At 40.0% G+C, this 26,091-nt stretch overlaps 2 protein-coding genes across 5 annotated transcripts; both read right to left on the bottom strand.

Moving 5' to 3' along the window:
• Positions 1 to 1,084: 1,084 nt before the first annotated feature.
• On the bottom strand, positions 1,085 to 7,636 carry LOC103723045 (glucan endo-1,3-beta-glucosidase 8). The gene is made up of 2 exons (XM_008813839.6): positions 6,183 to 7,636; positions 1,085 to 2,333 (listed from the first exon to the last, which is right to left on the bottom strand). Exons 1-2 carry the CDS (start codon positions 6,509 to 6,511, stop codon positions 1,229 to 1,231), a joined length of 1,434 nt encoding a protein of 477 aa, XP_008812061.4. The 5' UTR covers positions 6,512 to 7,636; the 3' UTR covers positions 1,085 to 1,228.
• On the bottom strand, positions 7,294 to 21,067 carry LOC103723046 (F-box/FBD/LRR-repeat protein At1g13570-like). 4 transcript variants are annotated; one of them, XM_088715645.2, is made up of 4 exons: positions 19,993 to 21,061; positions 19,755 to 19,904; positions 19,205 to 19,525; positions 7,294 to 8,490 (listed from the first exon to the last, which is right to left on the bottom strand). In XM_088715645.2, exons 1-4 carry the CDS (start codon positions 20,968 to 20,970, stop codon positions 8,410 to 8,412), a joined length of 1,530 nt encoding a protein of 509 aa, XP_088571771.2. In that variant the 5' UTR covers positions 20,971 to 21,061; the 3' UTR covers positions 7,294 to 8,409. The 4 variants fall into 4 exon arrangements, with proteins under 4 accessions (XP_088571771.2, XP_008812062.4, XP_088571768.2 ...); XM_008813840.6 differs by lacking the exon at positions 7,294 to 8,490 and adding an exon at positions 9,618 to 9,924 and having other exon boundaries at positions 19,993 to 21,062; XM_088715642.2 differs by lacking the exon at positions 7,294 to 8,490 and adding an exon at positions 9,618 to 9,945.
• Between the last annotated feature and the right edge of the window lie 5,024 nt (positions 21,068 to 26,091).

Genomic DNA, 26,091 nt, shown 5'->3' with positions numbered 1-26,091 from the left:
ATGAGACTTTAACATGTATCATGTGTAATAACATCCATAAGATTCAATGAGAGATGAGATATAGACTGCAACTGCCTGATTTAGGTTTGCAGGCCGGTTAATGGAGGTTAGGCATGAAAAACAATTAGGCCAGGTTGGAGGCAGGGGGTCCAAGCTTGCTTCCAGACCAAACCAGCCTTAAGAGTTGTGTCCACTGGCGCAGGCTCTACTTGATATATGCTGCATATCACTTTGCTTTTATGCGAGGAAAGCAAAGAAAAATCTCAGATTTGGTCGACAGTATCTTATATTGCAAGGAAAATGGAGCAGGCAAGTAGCTGACTTCATGGCAAATTCTCTTTATATGGGATGAGGATATTTAATTGTTTCATTCCTCTTGGAAACCCTATGGTTTTGCAAGTCGAATTGTAGACAGCCATGCACATGAGGCACAATCTCATTCTCGCCTGTAGGAGGAATGCACTTTGTTTTTTTTTTTTTTTCACCAACTTCACGACTTGAGAAATTGGAACTTTTTTCTTCCCCGGAAACAGATCAAGCTAAAAGCAATCCCCCAGAAACAAACCTTTCTGAAACTCAACATAATTCAGAAACTTTTTTTTTTACAACTTCAGATCCTTGTCATGGAAAATCATGTCCCCCCAGGATCTTCCAAAGTAGAAGTGTCTAACAAATTATCACTCCTAGGTTTGACAGTAGACGAGAATAAGTAAATATATCATGCTAAAGACACATCACTGGAATAGCCCTGAAACGAATCCCATTGACCTAGATGAATGGAATGATAAGAAGATTGATGAAACCATCATGAGTTCAAAACTAGAACGACCAGTTTCTGAGGAAGGCTTTGTTGACTTCGAAGCGCACATGCGTATGCCTCAAAAAGAGCCTACAAGCGCATCTGGTATGATCCATGGTTTCATGGAACCAACCACCTATTAGCAAAAAGAAAGTCTAAAAGGGATTATCTTCAACTCTAAGCACCAAACGATAAAACAACCATGCCGAGTTAATATTTAATACACAGTGATAGGCCAGAAACAGGAAACGAGACCACAGGCATCTCCAGAGTTTGAAAACAAAATGATAAATAAGGGACTCAATCCCTTCGAGCTTTATTCCATGAACCTAAGGAGGAGCACTACCTTTGTATCTCACATACTACTGGCTGGCAAAAATAAACCAATTTAACAGCAATATGTTCAAAATTTCCACAACCAAACTTCAGTTAAAGCATGAAAAATGCAAGGAGCAATGACACAAATACCAAGAGCAATGGTGGAAGAGAGAGAGCTGAAGCAGATGTTTTGATCTGTATAGTGAAATTGCATTCTGCTGTAGAGGGGTTCTGTGTCGTCTGCATAGCGAGACCTTGGAAAAAACAGCTCATGTCCTTTTGGTTCTGAACTTGGAAGTACATGTTGAAGGCATAGGAAGCATTGCCATTGGCATCCAACTGATTGCATGTAGATCCATACCCAAGTGGAGTGCAATCAGAGAAAGTGCAAGCATAGTTAATGTTGTCTCCTAGCTTGCTTAGGTCTTTGGCATTTGGATTGAAGACACACCATGTCTGAGGTAAATACTCCACGTTCTTTGCTGCCACGAGCATCTTATTCTGTCCCTGACCAGAAAGATCCATAGGGAACTTGGGCTGCCCATCATACTTCAAGATCCCCCAGTGCCTTTCGAAGTTTCCTGGAGCTATACTTTTGGCATCTTCATCGATTAAGCTAAACAAATATACTTCTAAGTACTGGTTGGGACGGAGCGGTGTTCCACTATTTGCTGCAAGACGCTTTAGAAGACCGTTGTAGAACCTCTGGGCATAGGATGCTTTTGCATTTTTGTCACCATCGGTTGGCCATCCAACCTCTCCAACAATGACTGGCAGATCACCTAATCCAACTGCCTTTAGAGCCGAGACCAAAGTATCAAAGTTGGCATCAAACACATTGGCGTATTGAATCCCATTATCAACAACAGGTTGGCTCGTTCCATCAAAGAAAGCAAAGTCCAACGGGAAGTTGTCATTGTCATACAGACTTAGGAAAGGGTATATGTTAACAGTGAAGGGAGCACCAGCCTGGTTCAAGAACTGGACAATCTGAGTCATGAGATCGTTGATATCCGATCGGAACCTTCCTGCTGATGGGACTGGGTTGTTTGTAGGGGAATTATAAACATCAGCATTGAGAGGAACAGTGGCCTTTATGCCGCCAGCCCCTGCCTCATTGAGGGCATTTTGGATGTTCTGCAATGCAGGAAAAGTCACATTCAAGAATGAACCATTGTAAGATGACAGGAAGGGTTCATTTCCAACTGCTACATATCTGCAACAATCATAAAGGAGAAGAAATCATTAATCTGTGCTCAAATTTCATAAAGAATCTGTATTTATGGCAACACTAAATACATCAAATTACTGAAAAATGTAACTGTGGCCAATGAAGCAAAGGAGTAGATAACTGGATTTTTTCTTTCAAGTTTTCACTTCTACAAACTGATATAACAGCTAAATCTGAAGAGATCAGGTATGATGTCCAAATTCAAGAGTCAGACATGCGAATAGATACATGACAAAGAGAAACATTAATTTCTTGGTGGTATAATGTTTACAGGTTAATAAATCAGAGAAGATATATTAGTACCCATCACTACTGAGTACTATTTGGATTTGTTATGCTCTTCAGCTTTAATAAGATCTTCTTTCTAGTGAGAGAAAAACATGCACATTAAGTCCTCAGAACTGCCAGAAATAGATGAAACTGCCACTAGAACCCTGCTGCTTGAATCAGGGAATTGTATTATTGAAGAAAGAGGTAGGTGGTAATGTAAAAGGTCTTGAAGCCAAAACAAAGTCAAACCAAAGTTTCCTACAAAAGCATCTGAATGATCATACCAACTCATGTAGAAGGAAGAGATGTCTCTCTTTGAAACAATGTCACACATAAATGTAATAATGCTTCCATGACACCCTCTCCATTTTGGCCCAAGAGATTTCTTGAGCCACTATGCATAAATAAAGAAAAGGAAATATGTCCCAACCTCTTCTTAAAATCCTCATATGAAAATGACCCATCACATGAATGTAACTTTTCTGCCCAAGCAGTTCAGAAATATCTAATGAATGCCAAGTTTGTGCTCCTAAATCAACTGATCAAAGTGGAGGGACCTGAAATACCGAATTGAAAATGATCCAATCAAGGAGAAGGAAGAATTCCCTTCAACCTGCTCAACTCGAATCTTTCATATAAAATAATAAGCAATAAAAATTTTAGAAAGTGGGGCTCTAAACCTTTTACTTTCATTATTTTTTCATAATCCATAAATTATGGTACATATCATGGATGGAGAGCAGAGTTTATGCTCTTTGTTTTTACTCCTTTTGTTGAGATTCTAGCGGGTGGAAAGTAGAGTCCATGCTCTTTGCTTTCCCTCCCTCTATTCACGTTCCCCAAAACCATGGCATAAACCCTCTATTTATATTAGTGAGATCCTCCTTATTTAAGTCAGATTCTTCAAGTTAAAAAAGAAGAATTATAAATTATCTACTATTCTATAGAGGTCCATTCTTTTTATTTGAATTGGATCCCTCTCCTAGTTATAAGAGGATGAAACTTGCCTCTTTTATGCTCATGAAGTCTTTAGCCTAAATAGGGTCAGATTCCTCTGCTACTTAAAAGAGAAGACAAATTATAAAAATAATAAAAATATTTAAAAAACTTTCAAATTTGGGAGAAGCTAGACCTTGACTTCTATATCAACTTTATCTTCAATCACATCGCCAAATTCTTCTCAAATTAGAAGTTACGGCTTCTCGAAATTTCTGTACTTATTGAGTTCTAGATGTAGCAAATTTTGCTTTTAAAGCTTGAGTGGCCAAATCGGTCCATGGCAAGTCAAATGATCCTGTTGGATCAAAAATGGAAAAGTTTCATGCTATTGGGCCAAAAGGAGGTTATTGATCAGCTTAGGGCAGAAAGGACTTTATAAGGATCCAAACCAAGCTTAGATGCTGATTCCCATAGGGCTAGAACGGCATGCTGCCTCAAAACATCATGAGAGCCAAAGGAAAAATGTTTTCCTCGGTACTATTGGATGTCAGAATGGAGTGCTTTCTCATCAAACAATTTTCTAGGCTTTTCTTTATAATTGCCTACTAGATGATGTAAGGAATCAGGTTCTATGGCACATTCATGCAAATTAGGAAAGCAAGCATACCGGAAAATTAAGAGCTTTTGCATTGATCATATGCTGTAATATTCTTCGTAAAAAGATATGCGGCTGCTGTCTCATCCCCAAATAGCTAAAACTGCATACATGAAGTGTGATGGCAAAATAGAAAATTGCATTGAAAAAACACCTCCTCAATCCCCGAATGAACATCTCAGCCCTGGATTTTAACTTTTGGGGGATATACCTAGGGCTGTGTTGCTTTATTCATCTTCTTCAAAACCATGACCATGTAATTAAAAGCATAATGCCAGGCCCCAGTCTCCCCAAACAAGAGCTGTCAAGTTCGCACGATCAGCATTTCTTGTAAGCAACATATGCAGGGTGAGAAGAGAACAATCCTAAATATCTTAGCACCTGACATGTAAGTTCTCGTAAATAATATAGACATAGATATCATAAAAGACTTTTAAGAGAACGAAAAGTCACCATTCCTCCATCTTTATAAGGTTTCTTATAATGCAATCCTTCTATTAGCTCCCAATTAAAGCATTCAGAACACAAGACCTACTTCCTAACCAAGGAGAGAATAGCAATACTCACCTTATATTTATATAGAAATAGTTGAGTAGAGGAATGGATATGTACTTTGCTCATCTTGCACCCTGTCTCTTCCATTTAGAAGGGGAAAAGATCCTGCATCCACCAAAGTTTGATGCATGGCTCTCTTGCCCATACCTTTACATGTACTTTAGTAAAGAACAACTAAGCTCTATTTTCTTATAAAACCAATTATGAAGCAGCCCTTACTGATGGATTTACAGATAGACAAGGTAAAATTCGTATCTCCATCTAAACCTTCTTATACTCCACAAGCATTCCAATATCTATCAATCTTGAAAAGACATTAACAAGCAGGAAAGTTAGATTAGATCTAATAGAAATTGAAGTATTGCCATTGACAAAATTTCTTCCCAGAACCATGCTTATTGTCCATCCTTCCAATAAACAAGACCCAAAAGTACAGAGAAGGGGAAGAAGCTCCAAAGAAGAATCAGATTGAGTATATGAAACTACATCTAGGCCAATTAAAGTCAAATATGGAAACTTATGACCACAACATTCTTCCCATGAGCTGACTGAATGATTGACCATTCATAGCACACCTCGATGTTGATAATTTTAGTCTCACAAAAGCAATTTATATTGCACCTCACCGTATTACAACCGTGTTTAAGCTGCACACTTTGATTAAAAAAAGGTGGAACATGAAAAACTCTCAGATGCCTCTAAACAGAATGCAAAGTTAAGCAATTTAATACTATCACAAATCTGATTTCAGATGCAGTAATTTCAATAGCACTACTTCGTAAAGATGCATTCCTTTACTCTAAGAACAGAGACAAGGGAATTTCAAAAATTCTCAGCCTGATAATTTAAAGGAACAGCTCATGCCCATGATTCCTTTAGTTCAGCATAAGAAGGGTTCTTGTACCAAGTGTGATCAACGAGCACAAGAGCAACCACAAAGATTTGTCCAGAAAGAAACAACCAGCTACTCTTCAAATCAATAAGATCAGCGTAGAATCCATTAACTAAAACTACATAGCCTACAGTATCAACAAGTAAACTGTATAACCTGCAAAGTCCAAACTGCCCAATAGGCAGCTAAATCTTCTACAATCATAAACTCCAAAGAATAATTTTGCTTGTGCCATTGGTCTTTCACCAGAAAAAAAAAAAAGAAAAAAAGAACTTAACCCAGCACCAAGTATTCTTCTTGAACTGAAAAATTAAACAGAGAAAATTAATAAAAAACAACCCCATGGTTTAGGTCCATTCCACGTCCCAAAAGTCTAATGATGCATGCACAGATAAAGAAAGAACAATCCTAAAACTCTGGTATCATAGATGCTGCCAAGAGAACTCCAGTAAAACAATCAGAATTTTAAACTAATGATCATGCAGGAGAAATTAAGGTGAAAGAAACAAATGAAAGGACTCACTTAATGTTCACTCCTCCATCGAAATTGTACCGAGTGACATTCCTGTTGACCCACTTCTTCGCCGTGGCGTAATCATTCATCGCACCGAGTTGATTGTTGGGGATGGCGACCATGACCTCTATCCCGCTCCCGGCCAGCGCGCTCATCGTGGCGGCGTCAGCATCGAACAGCTTAACCTTCTTGATCCCGTTGTCCTTGAGGAGCTGAACCACGATCTCCGGCGGCAGCGGGTGCGTGGCCATCGTCCCCCAGTTCACCCCAAGGCCTTCCACCATGGAACAAAAGAAGCCAATGAAGAGAAGCCATACTACCACCCGGCAACCTGCCATGGTTTTCCGGCTAATTCTACCGGAAAACCACCTTCCTTCCTGACTATAGCACACCACCTCCGGACAACAGGATTGAAGAACAAGAAAACTCAAAGAAATTATAGGAGAGAGAGAACAAGTAGCAGCAGGGTAAGATTTGAGTACATGATATGATATAAAAATATATAGAAACAGGAGGCGAATTGATTGATTAATTAATTAATTAATATTATTTTGAATACAACAGGGTTGCTGGAATTGGAGGAAAATTGAATCGACTGGATGGAACGAAAAAGGATTCCTTTTTGTCTCCTCGACGGAATAAGACTAAGAGACAATGACAGGAAATGTGGAGGCCAACGCGGATAAGGAACAGAGCAAGCACCGCCCAAAAATAAATTCGGTTCTCTTTTATATATTTTTGGGAAAGAAAGAAGCCACCTTTTGCTGGAAAAAATCGCAGGATCTCCGATGGTCGGTATTTTAGAAGAAGAGCTGGTGAACACCACAAAAGTCCCTGCAAAAATCTGGTCGTTTTGAAGCGAGTGATTTTTTCTCAATTTTTTCTCAAAAACTCAATTTTTTTTCTCTTTTAAATAAAGATTTGGAAACAACGGAGCTAGAGACTAAAGTCGGAAAGAGACAGAAATCTATACAGAATGATTTCTTGAGGAAGACGAATGCGGATAGAAACACCTTGCAACCCAATCCCAGTTCAAAAAATCGTTTTTTTTTCCTTCTTTCTTTTTGCTCGGTGAAATTGATAGCAACAGCCCCTACCTATCACTGTAACAGCAAGTGAGAAAAAAAAAACAAAAGAAAGGAAAACTATCGAGAAGGAGAGATAGAGAGAGAGCGAGACCAAATGCAAAGCAAAGAATATTTTTTTTTTGCCGAGTTTGTTTTTTCTCTGAAAGAACAAGGCGAATCAAAGCAAAGAACAAGCTCTTGGACAGGAAGGGGGCCTCCGAGAACGAGAGAATTCCTCGAGACCTAAAGGAGAAGAAAAAGTAGAGCTTTTCGAATGCCGTCACCCTTTTCCCCTTCCCCGTAATGGATTCGGGATGATAACAACAACACACCGAGACAGAGATAGAAAGTTATATAACTCTTCTGAAAAAGGCAGGGTACTTACTTTGCAAGAGATTCTCTGGAAAGCCAAGCGGGAGGAAAAACTTAAGAATTGTGGAGGGCAGTTTGGTCATTCGGGGGGAGCGTCCGCCTCTCGATAGTGGGGCGCTGACGTGGCACACGGTGCCGAGATCTAGCAGCGCACGTTGGGAGGCCGGTGCCGGACTCGGACCCCCACGGTCCCCACCACTCAGGGTCATTTTCGGAATTTAAGTAAAACTTTGGAGGGGTATGTTCGTTATTAGGAGGGATATTTATGTCGTTTTTGTGGAGCCTTTGAAACGGAAGTCGTCCGCATCTGAGCGGGTTGGCGACCGACAGACTTGTCCGTTTCGTTTGTGGTTTCGAAAAATTCCGCCGTGGATTTCAATCCTTCTCCTCGAAAAATTCCGCCGTAGTTTTAGCGAAAAAAGAAAAATTCCGCCGTTGGACGTTACAAAAAGAAAGGGACAGGTCTGGCTACTTCTTTGACCAAAATACCCCTTTCTATTTTTTTTTGAAAAAAATTATTAGGAGATGGAGATTGAAGTAAGGTGCGGGAGTGGGATCCATCCATTAGATTTGAAGAATTTGCATCAAGCCTGTATGATTAGATTTAGGGGTCCATCCATCAGATTCGGTGGGCCCATGCCGCACGCTCTATTAGGTGTTTGACGAGTCAAACAAATTTAAATTACTAACTATTACTTTCTTAATCAAATGTACTTGCATTTCATTAATGCCTTCTTACTCATTCAATGTTTCAACTAGAATCATCCTTCTGTATCAACATCCAGCAAAAGTGGAGTCTATTTCAAAATTTGTGTTTCAACTTCATATAACCTTGGTCCTATTCTATTAGACGTGGTCAGAAGGCACGTTGAAGTTTCCTGCATAGACAGAATTGTTAATTTTTATTGTGTTTACAGGGTAAAGAATAATGCTAATTCTTAATTATTTTTCATACAACTTGTTTTCATAGGACTTACCTTTTGTCCAGAATATAAGTTCCATACCACATGATATGGGAAGGTTGGTGTGATTCTCGGTAAAACTGTGGCGGGAAACATTAATCTCTTATGAGTTATGGCAAAGGAATACGGTTTTTATTTTATTTTATTTTTTTCCGTAGGACTGCACCCTCCATTTTTTTTTTCAAATATAAACTTACTCCCTCAAAAGTCATGGAGATATAACACTCCGACCATCTCTCACGTGGCAAACACGTGCACGTGCAACGCGAGATGCCAGAAGATAGGATAGCATCAACATCAAGCTCACCTTCCCAAGGTCGTCCCCCCCCCCCCCCCCCCCCACCAAAACCAGAAAAAGGAAATTTTATTCCCTTCGGTGGATGGGGATGTCGACTCGACGCCCACCCCCTCAACCACTCCCTCTCTCATTCATACATGGAAAATCATATGAGAAACTCGTTCTGGATAACGAATAACACCACGAGGCACCATACCATAATCTTTTTCTCCTCATTCACCAGCTTCTCATGCCAATCCAATCTGGGATAAATCAGTGCAACACATTAGGTTTTGCCGTGGTTCTGAAAGGATTGGTCAAATCCTGTTCATTAAAATGCCCAGTGACTTGTTCTGGAAGTGTTGAAGACAACACCAGGTAGGTGCCCCGCATGAATTAGATGAAATTCATGGATAGATGGGATCAGTCAAACAAGTTGGCCAACAGTATCCATACTGAAATCTTTATACATTTATGACTTCATATTGGTGGGCCAACATGACGATCTGCTGCCCCGAGCAATCTGAAGGGTTTTTGAGGTTGTTGGTCAGACGGTTTCCTTGTAATAGTGGAGTGAATCTTTAGTGGGACTCCCACAAATAACCATTCAACCATACTGGTGAATGGTGATTTTTCTTTTTCTTTTTTTTTTCCAGGACTCATGATATATAGGACTCCAAGGATCACAAGGGCTTGTGCAAGTAGCGTATGACCATTGTGAGGCAGAGCATATTCAGAGCTGATGCATAGAATGAAGAACGATATAACAAAGTGAGAGATGGCAATTAGAAAATTATCATTAATTTTCTAATTAATGATAAATGAATGTTGCATCATTCTTGAAGTTATAAATAAGGCATGAAATCTATTTTTTGATTAGCTTGTCCCTTTACTCTAAAATTATATCTAGAACTCTTGGCAAAAAATAAAAAATAAAAAAAAAATCAAGGTCCATCCTTTCTGAGCTCATCAACAAGGAAGAAATGATGTCTGATCTACTTCAGCATATTAGCGACATCAGATTGATGACTCAAAGAGACACTGCTCCACAGTTTAAAAATTGATCTGAAACCCTGAAACAAAACCAAAACTATCTAGTTTGGTAAAACCTGATGATCAAGTTACTTCACTCCAAGTCTGATTTTCAGCTGAAATTTGAAACTAAAACCAAAACTAAGTTTTGGTCAGAATAGATCCAAAACAAATTTATATGGGCAATTCTGCTAACTTTTTGTCATTTATTCAGTGCCTGAAATTAAAGAACACATTTTTTCCAACATTAACCTTGAAATGTGAAGGTTCTGCAGATATCTTGAAGCAGTAAGGCATTTTTTTCAGAATAAGCTATAGAAGTAAGTTTTCTGAGGTAGGCTTGCCTATTCCAGAACTTAATACTGACAGAATTTAGATCATTATGTGTTAAATTATTATCAAGGAGTAAAATGATATATCACATTATAGAATCATGTGAAACATAAATATTACTAACTTTTAATAGGAAGTAAAATTTCACACATACATGCATGTATCTCAGGCATGAAAATAATTCTTTCAGCTCAAAACCACCAAAATGATACAATACACTCTAGCACAATTTTTACTTTGTTTTGCTAACTTACATTTTCTTATTCTAATATTTTCTACTCTTTTAATATTTAAATTTTAATTCTTTTGGGCCAAAACTGCCAATATTGCTGAGCTTGAAACTCATTTGACCCATCAAGAACTGAAACCAAAACTGAGCTTTCAGACCTTGTTCTACACACGAATGCAAATCCACCTGAGATGGTTTTGATGACACCGCAAAGCAGACAAAAGCAAATTATGCAATTGCATAATCTGGAATTATCATTCTCTTTGCATCATAAGATCCCAAGAGTTGTGAGCATCCTTGATTTATGAGAATCCTGATCCTAATACTCAATTCCTGGAAAGTTTTAGTCTTTTGACTTTTCAAGGCACAAAATGCAGCAGTACTGTATCCTTTTAAACTGTTGAGGGAAATCCTATCCAATGCTTGGTAGCAGGAACCATTTATATCAGGTGCCGCACCCAACCATTGAAATCTTTCTAAAATATCATTCCCTCACTTGTTCCTTAAGCACTTTGCATTCTATTAGTTTTATTTTTTTGAGAGACCTGTTTCCTTGTGCTTAAACCTGAATCTCCTCCCACTTCAGATGACTATATGATCCTATGTGCTAAGATTCGCCGTCTCAGTACCAAACCCCGCACCGGTGCTACACTAGCATTATATCGGTACACTACAATATGCAACTTGTGTGGCGTACCGGGTGTCAGTCTCGGTACGCCTCCCATACTATGTACCTCAGTATGCCTCCCATATTATATACCGATACTAAACTAGTATGGTATAGTACGCCTAGTACTGTCCAGTTCAGGCCAGTACGACCAACTATACTATGAGCTACATCAAGCAAGATGTGATCACACCCAATTGGTTCGGTAATCAGGTCTCTGCTTGCCCACTATATGCAGATAATAATTTCCTTGCACCTAAAAGTAGTATGCCGAGTAGTTATAATTATGAAAACACGGTTGGTGATACTGCTTGATGACTGATCAGTTTCAGGACAATGTATGCCCATAATGTCCGCTCAACATTTTTATAAACACCTGTAGATCCTTGGAATCAAAAGAAGGATAGCAGGACTAAAAAACACATGGTTTGAAGCTCAGTTTAAAACTCCAAAACTAAAAACAAAACATTCCATTTTCATCCAAAAACAGTATCAAACTTGATCAAATTTTATAGTTTTCAACAGAACGGAACTTCTCAAGCCAAATTTATCATAAATATAATCTATGCTAGTTTTTGCCATTTCTCTATTTCCTTGAAATATCAGTAAAAAAACTACCCCCCATTACTCTCAGATTTTGCATTTTTTGAGAAGATTAAAAGCATTACAACAATAGTCATTACAGGGACTAACAGAAAAACTAATGATTTGACATATGACTAACAAAATGTTAGATTTCATGAAACAGTGAAATGATATAATGAATCTTTAAACATGATTTTTAACATTTTGAAACAATGGAAATATCATATCCAAAGGTCCCAAACAATATATCTAATTCGTATAAATGATCCCAATTCAGCCTCATAATTTTTGATAATTTTAATTATTTTTCTAATGCCAGTTATCATCCTTATGTTTTTTTGACCATTTCAGCTGAGACAATCAAGACTATGTCACAGACCACTGAAATTGCTGAAAGTCTTGATACAGAAACCCTTCTAGTCAATTTTAAACCATGCCTGGGAACCATGAAACAAGGTTATCATTAAACCAAGGATCAGGACTAAACCATTCTGATAGCCAGGTCACAGGTGGTTGGATGATGGTTGACTCAATGAGCTCATTTCTTTATGTGCTAACTGTTCATATTCAATGATTCAAAGTTTCCAATTTATGGACTGCCCCCCAAGTACCCCTTGCTGACCACTTAAACCCAAATAAAGAGGAAGACAAGGAGGAGCTTCCATCCTTCTCCCTTCAATCTGGCTAAGGTTGGTCACCTCACTTCGACCACCAACATTGATTTTTCCTAACGAGCCGCCAAAAGTGGGCCCTTTCCTCAACAACTGAGAAATCCAACCATTGGCAGATATTGACAACAAAGATGAAAAATCTCCCCAAAATGTAGCTCGCTAAAGATCAAACAACCACCAATCCTTGGGTTCAGCCTCTTCCAGGCAGCTTCAGCAATGGTTTAAAGTAAGGGAATGAGAGACAAGGAGATAGTTTCAGCAGTTGGTCAGTGTGGATCTTCTCAGTCAGCCTTTTAACTTTCAATTGTTTCCCCATCTCAAGTCCTGGCTCAGTCATGGACTGGGTGAAGTCAAAGAGCCCCAACACAAGTGGTTCAAACAACTAAACTGCCTAAATCAGTGGTTTGAACTCGTGTAACCTATTCACATACAACAATGAGAATCCATGTTCGTTACTTGTCCAAATTGAATATGTATTAAACACTTGGATAGTTATTGCATTCCTTGGTTGCAGCTCCCAAAAGTCGAAGGAGAGCTAGGTTCTTCCAACAATAAGTTTGAACAAAAGCAAGCTTTTTTGTTGTGGATGTTGATCAAGGATGTATATGTTAAAAAGATCATGAAATGTTTTTTCTTGATTGTTTAAGCCAACTGGGAATTTTGCATAAAACATATCTAAGAGACCTTCACAAGTAATATCTTCTGAAGTTTTCTTTTGTGCTATATTGAAATATATAATTTACTTCAAAATATTTTTTCCTTACATGTCCACATATCTTCTTTTTTTTACCTCTAGCTGTGTATGCCAGTCGGATATATTTCTAAACCTTATTCTTGTGATTGTATGCCCATGCAAAATTTGTTCGAACAGGTTTATTGGAATTCCAGGTGATAACCTCACTAAACCCATAGTAGTAGTTACATAACAGGTCAATCCATGCAAGTCAACCATATTTCAAGAAAATGTTTCAAATGATGATTACAATCATTAATTGACTTTTTACATCACTACAAACTTGCCATGCACCCTAGTTCATCTTCTGAGATCTAGGTACTTTAAGTGATGATTTGCATCAACTAATCACATGTAACTCATCTCTATTTCTTTTGTGCTATATTGAAATATATAATTTACTTAAAAGTATTTTTTCCTTGCATGTCCTCATATCTTTCTCTTTTTTTTTACCTCTTGCTGAGTATGCCAGTTGGATACATTTCTAAAACTGGTTCTTGTGATTGTATGCCCATGCAACATTTGTTGGAACAGGTTTATTGGAATTCCAGGTTATGACCTCACCAAACCCACAGTAGTAGTTACGTAACAGGTCAAGCCATGCAAGTCAACCAGATTTCACGAAAATGTTTCAAATGATGAGTACAATCATTAAAAACTCGTACTGTTATCAGATTTCAAAAACTTGGCTTTTTAACATCACTACATACTTGGCATGCACCCTAGTTCATCTTCTGAGATTTAGGTACTTTAAGTGATCATTTACATCAACAAATCACATGCAGCTCATCTCTATTTCTGCACCCAAATATCGTGATATAGATATAAAAGTGAGCACCTTGGCGCAATGGTAAGGTTCCTTCATTGTGACCTAAGTGTCATGCACTCGAAACAAGAAAATAGCCTCTCCATTTATAGGGGAAAGGTTGCATACATCTGATGGTCCCCACACCCTGCAGTAGCGGGAGCCTGTGCAGTGGGATGCCCTTTTTTAATTCACAGGCCATGGCCCTTAATATATATGCAATACACTGTGGAGGGAGTACTAATGTTCCTCTCTCTCTCTCTTTCCCCAAAGAGTGTTTTCTATTAGTTGTTACAGAAGCTCCAAAATGTTCCCAGGTGCTTAGCTTTAGATCCATAGACTTTATATTCGTAAAAAATTATTTTCTGTTATATATTTCTGAGCTTCAATTGCATATTTCAATTTTAGGGGTCAATTTTTTTTTCTTAAGTTGATTAAATATATTATATTTTCTTATGATGTCCAAACTCAATTTCGTGGTACCTTTTTCTCACAAGAGGAATCTTACTATTTTTTAGAAAATCTTCTATTGTCTTTTGTTAGGAAAACATGTTAGTATGGTTTGAAATTTAATTACTTAAGGGCTATAAGCATGGCATAAATAGTATAAAATGAGCCTTGCAAAGTCGCACTTCTCCTTCTTACTGGTATATCCTTTTTCGTTAAAACAAAAGAAAAAATGGTGTGGTTTAAGTCTCAATTTACACTATGGGTTCATCCCTTTGGTCATGGATTCAAACCAATTTTCTGATTTTCAGTTGATAACAAGAAAATATATGTTTTTTTGATATGAAACAAGAATCAGATCATGATAGCTGTAGGTTTGATCCTTCAAGGTCAGATTTACACTGGTAAGTATCAGAGCTAGGCATTCACTATTGATGCTTTTATGAGAATCAACATGCAGGGTCTGTAAAAGGCAATAGCATGTTCCACATGCTATCCTATATTTTCTCTTCTACATTTCACAAATTGACAAGCATCACATTATAAAACAATACATAGCACATCCTATTGAGGCTAGACCAGTAATGCATATCCTCAACATGGCAACAATCTTGTTGCATCCAATGAGCCTGCTAGGCCTACAACATATAGCCCTCATACTCTGAGATCACTAAGAGATAAATTAACAATGCACAAAAAGCTAAAAAAAAACCATCACTCTCACATGCCCCAGCTTCCTATTTACACAAGAGGGTGGATGGTGCTTCAGCTAGACCTTTTCATGGAGGAGTCTGATAGAAGTTTTAAGGGAAATTATTTATGAGATTATAGAAAGATATCTTTATCTCTCTCTTCCCATCCTTATCATCGAGCTCAAATAATCTCAAGTTCATGAGACCCAATTCAACCCTCACAGACTATCCCATTCATCCATCTTCATGTTCCCACATGACAGACTCCTTCGTTTCTTGGTTTCCCAAGTTTATTGCTATCCAACTTCTTTTAGACGCAAAATGTGAGATGGGAGGTTTTTTGAGCCATGGACTCAACACTTTATGACACAAGCACCAGGACCATGGCAATTGGGGGCCAAGTCCCATAAGCAATGGAGTTCTCACCTAAGCTTACCATAGGACAACTAACTAAAAGCTCTAAACAACCTTTAGAAATAATTAGTTGCTTGAGTGATGCAAGTTCTGAAGGTTGTGGCAAGATCTTTTTATTCCTAGAGTTAAACTAAGGTGATAAAATCCAACCTGATTCAATAGAAGCTGACTTCCTTGAGAAGAAAGCATTCTCAAAGCATAAAAGAAGCAAGAGAAAATATGGTTGATTGAAGATCCCTGAGCAAGTACAAAATTCACTTTCTTCATATACAAACATGAGATGAGCCCCACCAACCTTAGCTGCCGCCAACATGTTATTAGAAGTTCAGCTTTCTCGTTTTGAGAGCCAAAGAAAACTGGCTGAATATGTAAAGATTACAGTCTTCATTCCTTCCGCACGCCAAGCTTGAGCCACAGCATCGTTGACATCAAGACTCAAACAGTGAATTCATCTTAAAAGAAAAACTAATCAAACATCCATACAAACATGGAAGCTAATTGCACCCCCAAGACAACAACCGAGCCAGCTGGTAGGAATGATTACTGGAGAAAGGAATCACCAAGAGATAGATTCTACTGTTCAGTGTGGATGAATGAGCGGCTAGGAAGCATGCCTTGTAGAAGGTCAAATCTTACTTAGTCCAATCAGATGGGGAGAGACTGCAGTCTAAACTGCATTTTTGGAGTTTGCAGATCATCCCATTTCAAGGCTATTCAGGGGAATTAGGGTTCAATTAGGTTCAGAAAGAGACAACAACAGAAGGCTGTTGTGAACTGATAGAGGAAACAGAGGAGTGATGCTATAGGCCAAACAGAGAGCTAACAATGCTGCTGTCAGAATCAGCCTGATCTAGCCTGCTGACAGGGCAGACTAGTCTATGAATCAGACCTAGAGACAGCCCACTGGCTGCAATTGTGGCCTCCTGCTCCTAGCAACATGGTGCTAGGCTGAGTCATAAGAAAAAAGGGGAGGATCTAGGGTTTTGAGATCTGCAAAGGAAAAGAAAATAAGAAAGAAGAAGAGTAAGAAGAGAGGAAAGAGAATGGAAAGAAGAGAAGGTGAAGAAAACAAAAGATAGGTAGACTCCCTGACTCACTTCAAATGGCCTCAAACCAGCTCATAAAAGGAAAACAGAGATGAGAGAAGTGGTTACCTATTCATTAACTCATGCTGAAACCTTAAAAGAGCAAGGGGGCAGTAGTATACAAAATTTTGAATGAAATGTTTTTTTAAAAAAAAATCTACGCACAACAATGGTGATACTTAATGATTAAGCAATTTACCTAGAGATAAGAATAAAATGAAGGAAATAAAAGAAATGACATCGACTAATACTGGCATAGTTAACTAATCAAGCTAAGACCAGTTGACTCAATTACAACATTCAATAATTATGGAAACTCTTGGTCCGCCAGCTCAAACTCCGGTGCTGATGATACTGTCAAGTCTTGAGCTCACATGATCCACAAGAATCATTTAATTTTAAACCAGTAGTTAGGTCAGTTCAGATTTAAGACTCAGAACCTGCATTTGTTCTTGGTCTGTTTGGGTCTAGCACCAGGATGCGTCCACACCCCTTTTATTTTTTATTTTTAATTATTTAGGATTTTTTTGTTGGTTCAAATAATTTTTTTAACAATCTTTTCAGCCTTTCAAATATGCTTTTTGAGCCTCCTAAACTGGTTATTTAGTAGCACATGCAAGCAAATAGTGCAATTTTTCCTGAAATGATTTATGTATCGCTTTTAATAATTAATTTCGAAGACATTGGCATGATTTTCCCTTAGGTTATTAACTTTTGGCCAAATAAATGGCTAAATAATGAAGGACGGACTACCTTACTGAAATGCAGGAAGATTCCAGTGTAGAGGAGGCCGGATCTTGGCACCTCCACTCCCTTCTTCCTCTCAATTCTCTCTTTGCTACTTTGTTTCCTTCCTCTCTTTCTTTATTTCCTCTCTCATCCCCAAATCAAAGCAAACAAAAGAAAGCTATCAGGGCTCTCTTTTCTATGAGTAGGACTCAACTATCCTAGTTGATACTGGCGACTCGGCTCAAACATGATTATCCTAACCAATACCAATCGGGATGGTCAAGATGTGCCCGTCCATGAGAGAACCGGTGTCCCAAGTGCATCCCCAGTACTGTTCTCTCATCCAAGTAATATGATACCAGCAGGTTGCATCGGGACCCAAATCCTTGCTTCAAGTAGCTATGGATAGCATTTCTAAGAAAGACAAACCACTTCTAAATCTCGATCATTCAACATAACTTCCACATATGACATCTACATTAGGTATTTTAGGTGTTGAAATGATAGGTTTAATAAGTGCTAAAATAGTTTGATAAGCAAAGCCTAGTCATGTGGAAATAATTGTAGCAGTTTAAGTTTTATTGCTACCTTGAATCACTTGTCGAAGCTCAACTTAGTATATTTAGTAATGTTTGACCAGGAAGTATCTCCTAATCCAAGAAAAAACCAAGGATGTGTCAGCAGGCAAAGTTGGAAAACAACATTAGCTTCCAAGCCAATCCCAGCTCACACTATATAATATTTTAGTTTTGATTAAAATAATTAATATTGATTTTATGTAAGTCACCTTTTAACTACAAGAACAATACGAGGAACCTCACTAGAGCAAAAGAAGGCCTTGTGACTCTAGTAGGTACTTGTACAAAGGTTTTTTTGAAAAAAAATGTAAAGATGTAAAAAACCGGCTTATATTTTTCCACAATGCTTTTTGTCATAATAGTTTTATTCTAAGTGCACTAAAGGAAAAAATTCCCTCTCTCTAATTAGATCATCTTGGCAGTCCCCATCACCTTTTACATCAAAACCTACTCATGTTACTCAATGTTGATTTGGTTTTTTCATACTCAATCTCCTAAATTCAACAAGCAGATTTGATTGGCAGACTAGTAGTCATCTCCATGGTGACTCTCCTGTTAGGTTCCCTTACCAAGTAGATCTTCCTTCCGTTCAAAAGTTCCTTATATGCAAAGCACAAAAATATGTAATTATGAAATCTATCCACATAGAAAACATATCCATCAACTAAAAAAAGTTGGAAGTAACATGTCACCAACAAAGAGGGTTCCAACTGGTTGAGCTGGTAAAATTTCTTATGTTGAAACAATTGACCTAGAACAGAGCTTCCAACTGGTAATTATGTCAACCCCACCCTCAATCTGATATTCGACAGAGCTTCCGCCCATCTTCGTTCTCAAACAAAAACATGTCAAAAACAAATTACCCCACGATATTGATAACAAGTCAAACAAGTATTTATCTTTGCTTTTTTTGGAAATTGTCTCCATATAACAAGAAATCTTAGATGTAAGATTTGCCAACTTGTAAATCCTCATTCTGTGCTTCTAGTATTGTGCAAGATCCTATGCCTAAGCAATGCTTGGACAAGATGCTGTCATGCTTGAAAGATTGTGAAATTCTAATCCATCATCATATTGTAAAAACTGTTTGCACAACTAACAATCAACCATAAAGAAAAAAACATATTTCTATCATTTACATCAAGATAAACATTAAGAAATTGTGCGAAAAGAAAGTCGGCATTCATTGGTTGAATTTTCAAGGGAACAATATTAGCCTTTCATAATTTCCGATATAATATTGATTTTGAGACAAACAATATAAAAATTGAGGTAATTGATGCTTCAGTCTCACATTATTGTATATGAACAAAAGGATAATCAAAAGATGATTAGTTGAGCATTTGAGTAAACCTCTCCAGAAAGCTGTTGATGGACCAATGTCCGGATCTTTTTGGTCCAGTTGTCAGCAATATTTCCTTCATACAACCCTTCAACATCCATCAGTTTGCCATCAGAAATATATTGTCTTGGGCGTGGATCAATCATCATCAACTTGAGATTAACAGCAATGTTAAGAATGTACTTTGCAATGTCAAGTTGGAAATTGCTGCCTGTGAAACCACTCAATTCAACATTCTCAAGGTGGTGATGGGGACCCTCATGAAGCACCTTCACCTTCTTATATCGACGCACATCCCGGTTATGAGACATGTAGTTTGAATGAAAAGCCATCTGCAAGTAACAAAAGCATTTTATAGATATGGTGAAATTAAACAAACCTCCTACAGGATATTGCCATTAGAATTTAAGGATAAACAATGATGACGACGGCATTAAACTCCGCATTCTTGGGTTTCTTTTCGGGAATACCATAGACAAACTTATTAGTTGCAGAACAAAATAATTGATTGCATCGAAACCTGGCACTCATTAAATGTTACTGAATGAGGGATTTCCTTACATGCAGTTCAAGTTTTTGCAAGAGAGGCGATGCCTTGAGAAGCCAAGCTATCCAAAGAAGGTCTCCAGGTGATGGAATGTTGATGATCAACTGGCTGAGACTAGCAAATATGGGTGGGTTTACTGGAAAACTGGGTTCGATGCCCGCAATCTAAAATAATAATCATAATATATAAATAATTGAGTCAGATTGATCGCCGAAACAGCAGAAGTAGTCACACCTTCCAATAGAAACCCACCTCCCTCGGTGAGGAAACGCACATAGTCAGAGTCTTGATTTGTGGGGCATCGATCGGGAGTCTATTCAAGGCATAGTCCACCAGGCGCACAGAATCCTTGAACAAGAACAACCGTTCAAGCCTGGGGACCTTCTCGAAGGAGAACCAGACCTGCCGGCCCCTGTACTCGAACGTAGAGAGATTCGCACCGCTGAGCTCGACGCTTTTCAAGCTTTGCCATTCCTCCAGAAAGAAATATTTCAGTGAATCACTGCTCACCACCAGATCGACGAAATCTCCGCACTTCGCCAGTACAAGACGCTCGAGAACCGGGCAAGAAGCCAGCAGGTCCTTCACATGCCTCTCGGTAATGTTCACTCGCCGGAGCTCCAAAACCTGGAGACAGGCAAAACCCTCGAACTCCTCGAGTGGGGGGTTCCAGATGGAGAATTCCAGGAAAAGGCGCTTCAAACAGTTGGCTCCGGAAGGCGAAGATAGCAGGAGACGGAAGGGAAAGTTGTAGGGCCGGGCAAAGTCCAAGCGGATGATGGGTCGACCCTTGTTGAAATTGAGATCGAGGATCTCGACTTCGCGGCCGATAGCATGCTCGAGCCAGGAGTCGAGAAGCTGGGACTGCCCGCGGCCTAGCGGAAAGTGGAGGCGGAAAGTACCGAGCTTCTGGGCTTGGTGGTGGGCGAGGAGGGCGCCGGCGGCGGAGAGGAAGCGGCACGAGAGATGGAGGATGAGGCGGTCGCGTTCGCCCCTGAACAGGTTGTAGAGCTCGGAGTCGGGGATGCAGAGATCGGCAGGGAAGAGGTTGGGGGCGTCGAGGAAGAGGTCGGAGGTCTGGCACCAGACGTGGCGCCACCGCCTGGACAGGACGCTGGTGCGGACGGCCTCCCGGACGGTGAGGAGGGAGAGGATGGAGCTGAGGATGGCGTCTGGGAGGCTGCTAAGGCGGTCCGCCCCGCCTGGATCGGGCATCGTCCGCCCCGCCATGGGGATCCGATGAAGACCAAGAAACAGGTCAATTCATTTTCTCCAAAAGGGGGATGGGGTCCGAGACGGAGAGAGGAAAGAAGGATCAACTAAAAGCAGGGGAACAGCAAACGGTCTCGTCTACCAGTAATGCATGGCAAAGTGCTCCAGGGGCGAGGGTTTCAGAGGAAAGATGGGCTGGGCTGGGCTGGGCTGGGCGCATTAGATGCATCCCACTCTCTAACTGTTTAGTGGCAGCCAGCTGGATTCTTCTTTTTCTTTGTTTTTAACACAAAAATTAAAAGCATGAGAATGATGGGGAAGTATGATGTTGTTCCCACACCCCACAGATTATCATCATCATCATTAATCAACTTGGGAAACAAGTTGAATCTGAATTTTGTAGCTTTTTTTTTTTACCCGACCTAACCTATGTAATATCCAAATCTAATTTGGATTAACAAAAATTAAATCTATCCTACACGTTCTTGCTCCAACTCAACATGAAAATCCAAATTATATAAAACTCTTTCTCGTTCATCCTAAATATATTTTCAATGAACCTTATGTAAACTAATTTCTCTTCGTTCAATTCAACAACCATATCTCCTCTCACTTGCTTTTACTTAATTATATTTAGACATTCATTATATACTTTACTTTTACAATATTCTCAAGTATATTCTTTTTTTAAAATTATATTTTGTAAACTGGTATCATTTAAAATATTTTTAATAACTCTATGGTGAATTATCATTTATTATATTTTTGAATATAAAATAGAAGCTATATGTTTGGTTCAAACTATAGATCAAATTTGGCTGGATCCTGAGCTGAACCCGAATATTTCTAGTTAGGTTTGAGTTATACTTGGTCGCAACTTCATGAAAATGACTTGTTGAGTCTAAAATCTTTTTCATAGCCCCATCAAACCCGACTTAATCAGCATATAAATTGGCTCGATGTCAAAAAAATCAAGACCCGAACATAAAATTGTATCAGGGTAGGGTTAAACATGCCCTCGTCCTACCCTACTAGTTGCAGCTCTTTTAAAATATGCCATACCTTTAATGCAGGTCACTCTGAATGTGTGTGTGCAACATAGTCCACATGCACTACCATTTTAAAATGGGTCCTGCACTCTGATACATGTCACCTGTATATATGCATGTATGCAGCATGAACCATGTGAGCTGCCATTTCAAAATGAACCGTGCTGCAATAAGTGTAGCGCTACAAAGATGCTTAGCAAGCAATAAATCAATGGAACAGTAGAGGGAGGAGAATTGAAAAAGGTACATGCAGAGAAGTTTTTATAGTCTTTGGAGCAACATGCTCCTACATTCATTTTCCAAAAGCTTCTTCTTAAGAATTTCACTATATATAATGCTCATACGAAGCTAGCCAACTTCTGGATGTGGCCAAAACCTTTATATAGAATTTAATTTACGGGTGTTAGGCAAGCCTACCTGTAAGATCCTTTTTTGGATCTCACAAAAGGCAATCTAATGAAAGAAAAACTTTTATAAATTTGAGAAACCTCTCCAAAGATTAGTTGCACCAATAAATCTCTCGGTAAATTCTTCCTTTATTGAAGAGAAATTGAGATCTATAGTAAATGTAGTCATCTTTTTAGTTTTTAGTGTTCTTGCAAGTATTTTTGTGCTTTGAAGTTTTCTTGTTGTTCATGCTTGTTTTTGAATTTCTTTTTTCTTTTATTTGTTTAAGTTAAGAAAGCTAGATATTTAAAATGGAGAACTTGGGATAACCGCTGTTGCCACCAAAATCTAACCCAACCAGATTGGATGAGCTGGCGAATGGTGGGTGGTCAGTTCTACTCAGATTGCTATGCTCGAACGAAGGGGTATGCTTTGAGCTAAGAGTTTGACTTTAAAATAGGAATGAAAACACCGAAGGTTGCCGGATTTTATTTGTTTGAGGATCCTCTAAGGCCTAAGTCAGGGAAGAATTCTGAAGAACAGTGCAGATTTGAAAAAGAGTTGTGAGAGCAAGAGTAGCACCGCAAAAGCGTAAGTGTAAATGCAAACGTACCTGAAGGTCCTTTGATTGCAGATTACACAAAATGAGGGTTGATATCAGTTACTAAGAAAGGCGGACGTGTCCCATAACTATTTGGTGAGCAATAACTATCCACACATTACGCATATCGCACGACTTAACTATGTGGGATGTGCGTTCGTGGGCCAAGCAATAACAACTATCTGTTGGGCGAGGTTTAATTGCCTTTATGGTGCCTTTAAGGGAGGCCATGTAGCAAGCTTCCATTGGTTGGTTTGATTAGGTTAGCAATGGTAGATCAAGGCATATCACTTACCCTCTATTTTTGAGGTTGAGTTGACTTCTTTGGCTCAGGTGAAGGAAGTAGTCACACTAATCCGTTGAGCTAATTAAGGAGACTCATTGAGCCAAGCCACCGAGATCACCTTCTTGAGCTACTTCTGTAGTCTTCTAAAGGGTTCTAGAGGTAGCATTTATTACTTCGTGGCATCCGACGACCTTTTTGAGATGTCATTATTTATGGGAAGCTCTAAGACAATGATTAGACTTCTCAAAATGATGAACCACATGGTTTTTTGAGATCGAATGCCATGGCAACATGTGGTCAAAGATTGCGCCAAGTTGTCAAATGACTGGATCAATCTAGGCCATCCGAGCTTCTATATAAAGTGAGCTTCCTCCCTCCTCTTTCTATTTTGGCCTTCTTGCAATTCAAAGACTTCTGCTAGAGTATAATTCGGAGATTTTCTTGCCAGAGCTGCTCTCAACCCATTGCGGAAGCTGGTGCTCATAGCTCCTTGTTTTTTTTTCCTCTTTTAAACTTTCATTAGGTACCTTATTTGATCTTATTTCCTTCTTTTCCTCTCAGCTTTTTGCCATTTTTCTAGTTCTTGTCTCCATCCTTGTAGCTAGGGGTGCAAGTGGGTCAGGTCAGGCCACGAGTGACCCTGACCCAATCCGGTTCTTTGTTCGGATTCTAATTTTGGACCCAAAACTGATCTAATAGAAGATCGGGTCGGGTCGGATCCACAGCTACAATTTTTGACCTAATGAGCCATTCAGGTTGGTACATGGACCCGACCCAAAAAATTCTGGTCCGGATCGGATCGGGTCCGAGTTCGGATATTGTTTTTGACTTTTTGTCGAGCAAGTTGAGGGTCAGGGAGTGGGACGACCGTCGAGGGAGCAGCCATCATCGTTGACGGCGGGCGGAGCATCGGCTAGGCTGGTAGGGTGGCTATGGAGGGAGCGGCAAGCATCGTCGACAATGGTAGCGGTATCGGCTAGGCGGGCAGGGCGGTCATCGAGGAAGCAGTGAGCATCGTCGACGGCGGCAGTGGCGTTGGCTGGCCGGGCGGGGCAGCCATCGAGGGAGCGGCGAGCATCCTCGACGATGGCAGTGGCATCAATTAGGCAGGCGGGGCGGTTGTCGAGGAAGCAGCAAGCATCGTCAATGGTAGTAGCGGCATCGGCTAGGCAATCGGCGCAACAGAAAGCATAGAGGGCGAAGGGAAAGATGGGTTCGAGGCGGGGGCAGGCAAAGATGCCATAGGCGCAGGGGCAGGGGTGGGAGAGGAGGCAGAGGAGGTGGAGGAGGGGGTCGAGGCGACCAGTGGCAGCGAGGGTGCGGACCATCCACTCGTAGGTGGAGTGTTTGTGGCGGAAGGAGTCAACGCTGGTAACCCAAAGGAAAATGTCGAGGTCGTAGGGGGTGAGGCCGGGGCGGTGACGGAGGAGGTGGAGTAGGTTGGTCTCCCTCCTAGAGGCCCTCTTAGATCAGCAGGGTGAGGAGTGGCTAGACATCGATCCCTTTTGAGATAGGGAGCTCGAGGATCGATGCATCCTATCTTATTCAGGGCTCTGAGGATGAGAATGGTGGTTGCACAGGGTCCTCCACGAGCTCTAAGGATGGAGGCGATAATTTTGTTGTGTCCGCCCTAGACTCCAAGGAGGAGAGTGGTGGCTTGGCTGCGTTGGGACTCTATGGTCGCTCGGCTTGCGATTGTTGCTATTATTGCTGGTGGTGGTGCTTGGCAGTTGTCTGCTGCAGGTTCTAGATGATTATAGTCAGTGCATGAACCTGTTGTATAAGCAACTGAAACTGCTTGGCAAAAATTTGTTTCCTGTGGCTCCGTTGGAGGTAGAGCCCTTTGAGGGCTTTGTAGAGAGCTATCAGATTCTACTTGCATGTCTGGCTGGGCAGTCAAGGGTCCTACTTGTGCTCTTCGAGACTTCAGGGCTATGGGTTGTCTGTCGTTTGGTGGAACCTTTGGTAATGGGATCACGAATCCTCCTCTTAACACCAATCTATTGCCACTAGAAATCAACCCGACCATGGCACCGAGCTGGCTGAGTTGCTGGAATGCTTGAACAATTGGCTTCAAACCGTGGAGGTCCGTTGAAGATTGTGTTGTGTCTTTGAGGTGGAGAGGTGGGGGTTGTTGTGCTCAAGTGGTGATGGATCCAATGCTTGTTTCTACTAAGGTGGTGCTGGAAAGAGAAGACTATGCTCAAACCTTTACTTCAATGTGTGATCTGGCTTAAAATAGCAAAGACGAAGAAGTCCTCTTACTGAATGTTGTTCGGGCGGGGACTCTCCAATGTCTAAGTTAGACAGACTCTTAGGGAACAATGAAAGTGTTGTGAGAGTGGTAGAACGACAGTACAAGGGCATAAGAGGGCTCGAGAGCACTTACTTGGAGAATCCTTCAGGAATGGTTTATATAGGCAAAGGTCGCAGCCATCATCGAGAAATTAAAGCATGCAGATCGGACATTTTTGGTAGCCCATCGCACAACCTAAAAGTTACGTGCAGGTATATGTCTTGCCCATGATCAAGCTCCGAGCATCTTGCCCATACAGCTATAGAAACCTCTCATGATTGTGGCCTAGGTGTTGCTAGCTAGGGAAAGAATTTGAAATTTGAAGGACTCTCTGCACACCTCAAGGTCGGCCACTTGGTGAGCTTTGAGTAGTCGATTGGAGGATTCATGGTGAGCTTTAATTAGTCAGTCTGCCACATCGATTGTGGTCAGTTTTGAGGTGTATCGGAGCAAACCATGGAAAAGGGAATAATGGATTTGCAGTTTTAGCTAACTTACCTAAATGAATTACCATGATTTC

This window comes from Phoenix dactylifera, chromosome 1, assembly GCF_051530095.1.
Source record: "Phoenix dactylifera cultivar Ajwa chromosome 1, Ajwa_hap1_PhDact_Kaust_v1.1, whole genome shotgun sequence".
NCBI lineage: Eukaryota > Viridiplantae > Streptophyta > Magnoliopsida > Arecales > Arecaceae > Phoenix > Phoenix dactylifera.
This window is presented reverse-complemented; position numbering and strand designations above follow the sequence as displayed.

Coding starts and splice junctions, on each gene's coding strand:
- LOC103723046 (XM_088715642.2), bottom strand. CDS start 20,970: ATGGCGGGGCGGACGATGCCCGATCCAGGCGGGGCGGACCGCCTTAGC. Junction 19,905..19,992: donor GCGTTTCCTCACCGAGGGAG/GTGGGTTTCTAT, acceptor TTATTATTTTAG/ATTGCGGGCATCGAACCCAG. Junction 19,526..19,754: donor TGCAAAAACTTGAACTGCAT/GTAAGGAAATCC, acceptor TGTTACTTGCAG/ATGGCTTTTCATTCAAACTA.
- LOC103723045 (XM_008813839.6), bottom strand. CDS start 6,511: ATGGCAGGTTGCCGGGTGGTAGTATGGCTTCTCTTCATTGGCTTCTTT. Junction 2,334..6,182: donor GATGGAGGAGTGAACATTAA/GTGAGTCCTTTC, acceptor TGATTGTTGCAG/ATATGTAGCAGTTGGAAATG.